Source organism: Hypomesus transpacificus, chromosome 2, assembly GCF_021917145.1.
Source record: "Hypomesus transpacificus isolate Combined female chromosome 2, fHypTra1, whole genome shotgun sequence".
NCBI classification, from domain to species: domain Eukaryota; kingdom Metazoa; phylum Chordata; class Actinopteri; order Osmeriformes; family Osmeridae; genus Hypomesus; species Hypomesus transpacificus.
The window spans coordinates 13782935-13792575 of record NC_061061.1 but is presented as its reverse complement, the minus strand read 5'-3'; the positions used below and the strand labels follow the sequence as shown (position 1 = coordinate 13792575).

General features: G+C 38.7%; 2 protein-coding genes across 5 annotated transcripts; both read left to right on the top strand.

Moving 5' to 3' along the window:
• The first annotated feature begins 2975 nt into the window (after positions 1–2975).
• si:dkey-30e9.6 (uncharacterized protein LOC564083 homolog) lies at positions 2976–4495 on the top strand. The gene is made up of 5 exons (XM_047042550.1): positions 2976–3078; positions 3289–3782; positions 3935–4019; positions 4141–4283; positions 4361–4495. Exons 2-5 carry the CDS (start codon positions 3339–3341, stop codon positions 4442–4444), a joined length of 756 nt encoding a protein of 251 aa, XP_046898506.1. The 5' UTR covers positions 2976–3078; positions 3289–3338; the 3' UTR covers positions 4445–4495.
• Positions 4496–4824: 329 nt separating this feature from the next.
• arl4aa (ADP-ribosylation factor-like 4aa) lies at positions 4825–8561 on the top strand. Of its 4 annotated transcripts, none has more exons than XM_047043371.1 (2): positions 4825–4916; positions 5913–8561. In XM_047043371.1, the coding sequence occupies exon 2, from the start codon at positions 6014–6016 to the stop codon at positions 6611–6613; it is 600 nt and encodes a 199-aa protein (XP_046899327.1). In that variant the 5' UTR covers positions 4825–4916; positions 5913–6013; the 3' UTR covers positions 6614–8561. The 4 variants fall into 4 exon arrangements, with proteins under 4 accessions (XP_046899327.1, XP_046899335.1, XP_046899345.1 ...); XM_047043379.1 differs by lacking the exon at positions 4825–4916 and adding an exon at positions 5345–5534 and having other exon boundaries at positions 5913–8560; XM_047043389.1 differs by lacking the exon at positions 4825–4916 and adding an exon at positions 5345–5571 and having other exon boundaries at positions 5913–8560.
• The last annotated feature ends 1080 nt before the right edge of the window (positions 8562–9641 follow it).

Genomic DNA, 9641 nt, shown 5'->3' with positions numbered 1-9641 from the left:
TGCTCTATTTGAGGACTCCTGACTGACCTGTTTAGGGCCTTGTCTGCCTGATTTCCAGGCAATAGAGGGAGCAACCTCCCCTTCATAAATCTCTTGGACCATCAGCCTAAGTGAACCTGGAAAAGCTATCAGGTAAAACACAGACATTTTCCTTCCCCATTCCCTCTGGGATATATCCTGTAATTACCTCAATCTGATTCATCTACCTCCGTATCAAATCTTTATTTTGTATTCCTAATCAGGCAATTTTTTTCTTATGTAGCTGTACATAATTAATATACAAATTGTGTCAAATCTATTGACTGCAAAGCAGTATGTAAAGTAATTGAGGTGAGTTTGATCATTTAAGCTGACATGACCTCATTTTGAGCAATTTTAAGCAATTACAATCAGTTATGCTCACATTGAGTGGGGAGAAAATAGCAGCACTTCCTCCCCTGAAAATTTGTTCATTAAGTGAACCTCGGAACAAATCTGCTTGTCATTACGTTGACCTTACTGACATTTTTTAACGAACACCCAATCTAAGGTATCTTATCTTTATTATGTTGAGGATGTTTATTTCAGCAGCCTATGGTCATTCTTTTTTGCCTCTGTGTTGGACAAAGAGAGCTATGATTATTCATTTTTTTATCTCGTGACGGGCTTTAAAGTTTCATAACTTTATCCATGGAGATGACGATTACACAAAAAGGAAACCACACCATGCAGGTCGAAATTTGTACTCCACAACTATCCGCCCTGCTACTCTCTCTCTCTCTCTCTCTCTCTCTTTCTCTCTCTCTCTCTTTCGTTCTCTCTCACTCTTTCCTTCTCTGGCTCTGCCCTAATGAGGACATAGCATCAAAACTGCACCCTGATTTATACCTTGGTTCAATATACGTATACGGTACTGTATATTGATCCTAGATTTACACCTCCTCTGAAAACTGTTTAAATGAAGTCTGAAAGTGCCTTCCCTGGAAACTGGTTTTCTTTCATTACCTTTCATCACCATGGAGAACCAAACAGGAAAATTAGAATGTTGTTACACTGGGCACAAAAAAGACAGACAGTTGAATCGGCTTTATTTATAATGCCTACGTACCTTGCTTGATTGCTTTCTTTTTCTGTAGCACACTGAGACCCTCAAAACGGAAGGACACACTATACATAAAATTCAAAATAATAATAATTATTACCTTATAAATTGTAAACCAGAATAAAATAAGTCCATTAGAAGAGAGTTTAACAGGGTGGGTAGTAATGAATCATTGGTGGCAGCACTCTTACAACATTAAAAACAGAAGCTGTAAGAGAATCCCTGCTAAGGAAACATGAAACGGCTAAGTAGTCAACCCAGTTAGTCAACCATCTCCACAGCCCAACTTCTCAAGAGAACCATTACTTAACATTCTGGTAGTTCACAATTTCAGTCCAAACATAAAACTATTAGGCTGGTATGTGCAGTCAGCTTCTTTCACTTGTTAAGCATTCGAAATGTTTATAATCACTGTTCACTGAAGTCAACAGAAGCATCTCTGCTTCATCGCTTTGACAACCTTTTCATAATTGGTTAAAGCCTGAAGTGCCCGTTAGTTGTAAATTCTAATGGCGAGTGGATGCAATGGATAGCTTTATCCAAACATGCAGGCAAGCTGAAAAGGCAAAGGTTGACCCCTGGCACGGATTCTCAACTTTATAGGGCTTGTGAGGTCAGCTCCTCACACCAGCTCCAGAGCCTTAGATCAAGTTTCCTTTTTGCCTTCACCCCTCTCTCATCAGCTGTTCCTGTAGATCCAATCTAATTGTCTGCCACAACAACTGCATAAATAAACTCCCTTTTCAGATGACTATTTGCGTAAAATAGATCAGTCTGACCCCAGTAAATCACAGCTGTCATCTTAACCTTTCACTGTCTGGGCCACAACTGAAGTCTCCTCATTCACCACAGGACATTGAAAAGGTCAGTTAGCTGGAAAAACTATTTTCCCACATATGGAACACAGATTGCCTTCCATTGGACAGTCATGGTGACATAAACGATTGCAACATTGCATTGGAAGTGTTAAGGTCGTGAAACAGTGGTACAATTACGCCAAATACACTTTCTTTATTGTCGATTTCAGTTTTCTTTTGAATCTGTAAATGTTCGGTACACATTTTACATGTGTCTCGAAGAAACCACTGACAAACTACAGAATCCTATGATGCAAAAAGTCATTATACATTGGTGTTGTCTCTTTAACCCAATCTAGTTGCAATGTTCCATCGAATTACTTCTGGCTGAAGAGAAAACAGGGTATAAAATCTGACTTTCTCACATCATTGTGTTTCTGATACATATAAACAGACCTAACATTCTAGCTTGGGTTTAAGGATTCATGTATCTCAGTCAATCAAGTTTAAATCATTCATCTGTACGTCACACAATCTGTTAAATTAATGAATTACATTGAAGTGGGAGTCAGCTGAGCGGTTTAGGAAATTGGGCTAGTTATCAGAAGGTTGCTGGTTCGATTCCCAGCCGTGCAAAATTATGTTGTGTCCTTGGGCAAGGCACTTCACCCTACTTGCCTCGGGGGAATGTCCCTATTCTGGATAAGAGCGTCTGTTATATGACTGAATGCAAATGCAGGTAAATACATTGATAGCACAGTACATTTACCAACTGCTTGAAAATAATATCCAAAAGATCCTACTCTCGTTGTATATGTGTGTTTACAAGATATGTATGACAATTCTACAGTGCAAACTCATGTAATGTCATGATCCTAATAGGTACTTGCAATATTTGCATAATTATACGGGTACTTAATTCTGGGTTATCAATGTTAATCTTGGCTTTCAGAGGGCACATTGTTTTGTGATTGCTAGGAGGCTCTACTGAAGTCTTTGGAGAAGACAACCCATGCTGTGGTAGTCTTCTGGTTTAATCTGTATGTAATGTCTTCAGACATTGGTTTCTAAGCAACTTTGTATCTGATGGCTTCTCCATGTGTCAAACACAACAACCTTAACTAGCCGTGATTTGTAACATGTCTCTACTGTAAAATGTAGACCTTTTATATTTGTCTGGTCTTTCATTTAAATTGTAAGGTAAGAATGGCATTCAAACTTTTTCTATTTTATTTAGGAATGCAAAAAGGAAAAACATTTAAAAGTAAAATAGTGTTCAATGAAGTGTTACCCAATTAAACAACAATATCTCTTCTGTCTTTTCAATGCTGAAATGTTTTAGTTATTCAATCCAGAATTCTAGTTATTTTAGTGGAAACTGCATCGACTATTCTGATTCTCTTTCCCCAGCCAGGTTACCTCACATTCTGTACATAGAAACCCCAGAAGCTAACCTTTTCATGGCACAAGACTGTTCGCATTTGTGTATCACAATGAATTTGGCTCCTCAAGAATCTGTGTATTTTAACAGAAAAACCTTCTTCTCTGCCAGTCAAGACTTAGCTACCACACGAAGCAAGGAGTTTTCACTCCCTGAATCTGCAAATCAGGTTGATTTATGGAACCTGAAGCCACCTAATTTCACTCCTAAACTGTACAGATCCCTGAAAATCCCCCGAAGAAAAGGCAGAAACATAAGTCTGGCTTCTTCCAGAGAGTTAGTTGTCAGACCTGTTAGAGTTTCCACAGGGGTTCTACCTGAGATTGATCAGAAGAAAGCACTCCCACAGTTCAACACTTCTTACAGACCCGCTGATTCATTCAAATCCAAGCTGATGTTTGTTAAAACAGGAAAATATCCGACTGGACCCTACAAGAGCCCGAAGCCACATGACTTTAGACCGGTAAGGTAGTATCTTGACAGAATTCCTGTTTCAGCTTGTGCTTGTGGTGTATGAACACCAGATGGTGCTGAATGGTATTCCAAATGAAGGCAACGGATCAGGAGAAGTGATCCTGTTACTTAAACCATTGTTTTATTGGTTGTTGACTTTAGATTGATGAAGATCTGACAAACATAGTGACTACATCTGAAATGGATCCCAATGGCCTAAACTTCAAATCTCAGCACCTGGACATGAGTGAGAATTGTTTACTTCAGAAAGCATCTTTGAGACTATAGCTTGGTCTCTACAGTGTATCAGAGACAGTTCTGGATGAACTTTTTGCACATTCTAACAACTGGTTACATTTCTGTTACAGTTCTTGGTTGCAGACATGAGCCAGAATTATATACGAGGAGCACATTTAGTCAGATAAACACCTACAAGCAAGCAGAACCAAGATGGGAGGCCAACCTTGTTCTACCCAAGCTTTCGTGGCCTCCAAAATCAGCCTCATATACAGTGGGTTTTGTTAAATGTTCCACAACATGCATATCTAAAATGTTTAAATGTTTCCTGATATATTTTCTGCTTTATAGAGACACAGGCGTAGGAGAGGAATCTATAGTGCATTCATGGACAGAGTGGAAGAAAAGATATCCAGTTCCTGGAAGAATGGATGACACTTTCAGAGTCTGAACATTGTTATTGCCCATGCGGCACTAACTATTCTATTGTGGGTCTGAAATATCTGAAATATGTATACATGTTAATGCATGTTAAATACTAAAGTTATTAAACCCAACATGGTACAGTTTCGATTGTGAGTTACAGTTCATAAGGAACCTTCAATTAAGGAAAAACATTCGTTATGGCTACGTAAGATAAATATGCTTTTTATTTATTTATTAAGACAAGGTTAATATGTTGTGTACACATAACTAACTAGAACTGTATAGGCCTATTATTATTATTATGTTTCAATTAGATTTTAGAGTTAAAGGATGTCTTCGCTTAGCCATTTGGCCAATCAGTTTAAACGTAAACATGAATCGTGGGGCGGCGCTGTTTCAAATTCTGTGGTTTGCCAGCAGTGGGATATGCTTGCACACTTGATAAATTAACCACAAAAGAATGGATGGTGATGTTGAAACGGTAAGTCGGGAAATGTTCTCCATAGTGACTTATTTTAGCCTACAAGGGTTTTGTATGCATATTCTATCGACAAACGTTACAGTACATTAGCAATTTATTCGTTAGGCTAGAAGCCAGTACAGTAGCGTAGCCTAACGTTACATCTTAACGCCAGAGAAAAATTCAAACTGTGTTTAGTTAGACTAGCTAGTCTATAGGCGGTATAGGCTAATTAATATACTTCGCTACTGTATGGTTTTGATATAACTATAGCTATTTACAAAGGGAGGGCATACGCTAGAAATAATCAAACCAACAGGTGGGCGTATATCGAGTGGATGTTGACAACCTCTTCAACCAATCGTTTGCTCTGTAAAAGAGAGTGTATTCCACGGACCAATTGCTTTCCTGCACTGTATTGTGGAATGATTTTGTGTGTAGACAACGTAGAAGAGTGCAATCAGTGCGACATACAGTTCATAAGAGACATACTGTGCCATTGCTTACTGTATCGTGATTGTACTGGGAATAGATAATGGTCGTTTGAGCGCAGATCAAACGGTGCAAAGTGAATTGATGTAGCTAATGTAGTGTTTAAAAACCAAACGGAGCATTTCGTGACGAAGCATGTAGCCTACGGTAGTTTACATTTTTGTGTACTCTTTGGTTATACAAGGTATACTGCTGGCATTGCCATGTGACACTGTTTTGCAATCAAGGACATTATGCCAATATGTAACATGCTTCCTGTATTAGTCTTCGACGCCATTATACTTATTCCTGCGGTAAGATGTGTCTCCCTGCCTTATTCCTGCCTAAGATGTGTCTCCCTGCCTTAGGGTTTTGGAATGTGTGACCATTATGAATAATAATGCATCAGTATATTGTATTATTTTTGCATGCTTACCATCAAATTAATAGAATGCAATAGTTCATGAACCTGATTGCTTTGCTGAGACTGTGGACTTTAAGACCATTGATTACACCTAGATAAAGTTATATTCTTTATGTTTTCAGGTTAAAGGAGCAATCCTATGGAAATATAGCCAATCCTTACCATCGTTGTTGGATAAGTGGGCATTCTAAACCTTTAAATCCTGTCCTTTTCATAAGAAAAGATGGGGAATGGATTATCAGAACAGCACAATTTCTTTTCAAGCATCCCATTCTTTCAGTCTTTCCACATTGCCATCCTGGGTCTGGACTCTGCAGGGAAGACGACTGTTCTTTACAGACTCCAGTTCAATGAGTTTGTTAACACTGTGCCCACCAAGGGCTTCAATGCTGAGAAGGTGAGAGTGTCCCTCGGAGGTCACGGGACTGTAACCTTCCACTTCTGGGATGTAGGTGGGCAGGAGAAGTTGCGTCCACTCTGGAAATCATACACTCGCTGCACTGATGGCATTATATTTGTGGTGGACTCCGTGGACACTGAACGTATGGAGGAGGCCAAGACTGAGCTGCATAAGATTGCTAAATCGTCAGAGAACCAGGGAGTGCCACTGCTGGTGGTGGCGAACAAGCAGGACCTGAGAAATTCCATGGGGCTGGCTGAGATTGAGAAGGCTCTTGCGCTGAAGGAACTGGGTCCAGCAAACCTGTGGCATCTCCAGCCCACCTGTGCCATTATAGGAGATGGGCTCAAGGAAGGCCTAGAGCGACTCCATGATATGATTGTCAAAAGGAGAAAGATGCTCAGACAACAAATGAAGAGATGATGGAAGAAGAGAGAGAGATGGACTTCTAAAGTTTACATGTGAAAGATATTGGGAGGGTTATTTTGCACCTGAGTGGGCACTGGCATTCCACTGCAGTTTAAGAATTTGCACACTGAGTTTTATCAGTCAGATGTTAAGCTTTAGGTTTCTACTGTATTGCCCGTTGGAAAGAGAAACATGAAATGTCAAATTTTTAGCTGTAGTTTTTACAAACCTTATAACTGTTGAACAGGAAACACTGGGAAGAAGTTCACATGTGGAGTGATGTTTGGATGTAAGGATTCAGCATTTTTTTCTACAAAGAAATAGGGTGAGAATATATTTTTGGGTTATTATGAAGGAATTATGAATATATATATATATATGGGAAAGATTTACCTTCTGGTCAGTCTAAATAACAAAACAGTATTCTAACAGTAGAGCAAATAAACGTACTCTGGATTGAAAGAACATAATTGACTTTCTGAAAGTGAACTTTGACTCTGGGAAAGAGTAAAATACAATAGTATTTGTAGTTTTGTCTTTTCGACTAAGTTTATTTTCATCTTTACTGTCTCAAAAGTGAAGTACTGTTCTGTACATCTGTGTTAAACACACTTTTTTATTTTACCTCGTGATTGGTTTACAGCCTCAATGTTTCCCAATATGGCTTACTGTCTGATCAAAACTGTAGTAGCTTACAAATACACCACCCATTAGGTTCTACAGTATGGCAGTGTCTGTATGGCTATTAGACTGAATGTTTTCTGTTTTAATGTTTAATAAAGTATCATAACCACAATGTTTTGGCTGCCACAGTGCTTAAGGGAAAGGTGTGATGTATGTTGCTAAGCCATTCAATCAAACTCTTGGAATTAAAGTAGCCTAAACTAAATGCAGCAGGTGAAATATTGAACAGAAATCCAGGCTATTTTGCAGTTGACATATTTTTCAGGGATTGATGCCTGGATTTATCTACTTCGATGTTCCCACAGACATTACTGATACAGAGAGAACATTTCTTCTTTTTCGTCCACTGATGTAATTAACTTGAGATTAAGAGTGGGGAGGGCTCTGTAATTCTTTACCCTTGTTTCTTGTCAATAACCTCCTTTTACTATATGACAACATGGCATGCCATGTAGCCTACTATATCGTCTGTCATGACTTGTCTTATGATTTTTAGATCATCTGCTCATAATGCCATTTGTAAAGTAGTCACTTCCATTGATCAATCACAGTTCAACTTTTTAGGATTCATAACTGACTAGATTGTGTGAAATGAATGTGACATTTACTGTATTATTTTCACATATTGTAGCCTTGTGTGAACCATAAACCTAGATGGCAAAGTATGTAATTCGGCTGAGTTCTGAGATTTCTCAGTCTTTGTATTTAGAGAGGGAAGTAACAGTATACGCATAATTCTTCCTGCTTATTATGCAGGGTAACTGACAGGATTCATTTTTCTTTCTACAATCTCTGGGAGCCAGTGCCCTACTTAAAGTAAATGTAAATTCCTCCTTTATTGTCCCCACAGACTCTAGGTAGGATGTATGGAGCCCCCTGCAAGGGGAGTTGAGAAAGGGATAGAGATAAATCAAGAAAAGAATACTCCTGTTTTTCTTTGCAAGGATAACCTGTGTCTTTACCACTGCCTAGAATAAAAAATAAAATAGATGGTGTTCTTAAAATCAAAGTCATAATCAACTGTCTCCATAGGTCTATTCAGTTGCTTCTATTACATAACTTCAATGCATTAAATTATCTACTAGCAAAGCAGACACTACTGCAAGGCTAGATTTCATTTCTTCAGATTTCTTTATTTTTCTCATTGTCTCAAATGTTTTTGGTTTTCGACCGACAGTATAAATCGAACTGATTGACCTGTGCACTTTCTAGGTTCCATGTTTCTAGGTGATATTTTAGATAGTGCAGTTCCTATTTTTTGTATAAGCAGCTTTGAATAAACTAAATAAATACAAAATTAACGAACTGAAACTGTTAGGCTCTTAACTAGACAAAGTGGAGCTTTTCAAGTGAGATCAATATCTTTTTTAGATGTTTTTTCAGAATGGTCTCAATGTGAGACCATTGTCTCTGAATGGTTACATTTACATTTATTCATTTAGCAGACGCTTTTATCCAAAGCGACTTCCAAGAGAGAGCTTCACAAAGTGCATAGGTCACTGATAATAACAACAAGATAGCCCCACAGCATTGCGGGTAGTCAAAAACAAGAAGTACATATTGTGAACAACCAAAAAATAGTGCTAAAGGGAAGAAACCATATGTGCATCTTCTGGCCATGTAAAAGTAGAGATAAGACGTAACTGACTGAGTGCAGTAGAGTCTGTTCAATGAGTTTGCTTTTAAGAATGCCCCTTATCTGTTTAAGTGTGTCTCTTATGGCCGAGAAAATGCCTGGAGTTACCCCATCAATCTCACCCTTTTTCTTTTTTCCTTTAGGATAAGTAAAACTGTCAGGGTTTGTGATGAATAACTTTCTTATGGCAATTATTACAGAAGCTCCAGGACTATTTGTCTCTCACAATCAACATTCTTTTTGTCTATCTGCTTTCTGCGGAAATAAACTTAAGTCATGGTGTGGCTTTCATATGGGGAGATAGTGTACCAGCTTCTGCAGACTCCATGCAAGTGAACACTCAAGGGGAGATTATGCCCCCTGGCCTCCTCAGTCATGAATCAAAATAAATTAAAGTCAGGATTCCCAGCCCATCTGGTGATTTCAGTAACAGCCTGATCCTGCATAGTCTTCATTCATCACAGGCTGTCCTTGCACTCATTTGGTCTAGTGCATTGGTAAACTCCTGTCTAGGAAGACACGATGGAGGGTATGTGTAGAAAAAAACATACAAATCTGTTATCAGAAGGAAGCTAAATCATGTCACCTCCACACTTCCTCGCTCTTAACATTTGTTTTCTCAGCACTTCTCTTTCAAATTTCCACTTGCATTGTTTTGTACAGTCTCTCTGTCTTCCTTTCGGTCTCTCTTGTTCTCTTTCTCAACCGCGGCTCAAAAGTAGC

Excerpts from the sequence above, each read along its gene's own strand:
- si:dkey-30e9.6 (XM_047042550.1), top strand. The coding sequence starts at position 3,339 with ATGGCACAAGACTGTTCGCATTTGTGTATCACAATGAATTTGGCTCCT. Across the intron at positions 3,783-3,934 it reads AGCCACATGACTTTAGACCG|ATTGATGAAGATCTGACAAA; the intron begins GTAAGGTAGTAT and ends TGTTGACTTTAG. Across the intron at positions 4,020-4,140 it reads ATCTCAGCACCTGGACATGA|TTCTTGGTTGCAGACATGAG; the intron begins GTGAGAATTGTT and ends TTTCTGTTACAG.
- arl4aa (XM_047043371.1), top strand. The coding sequence starts at position 6,014 with ATGGGGAATGGATTATCAGAACAGCACAATTTCTTTTCAAGCATCCCA.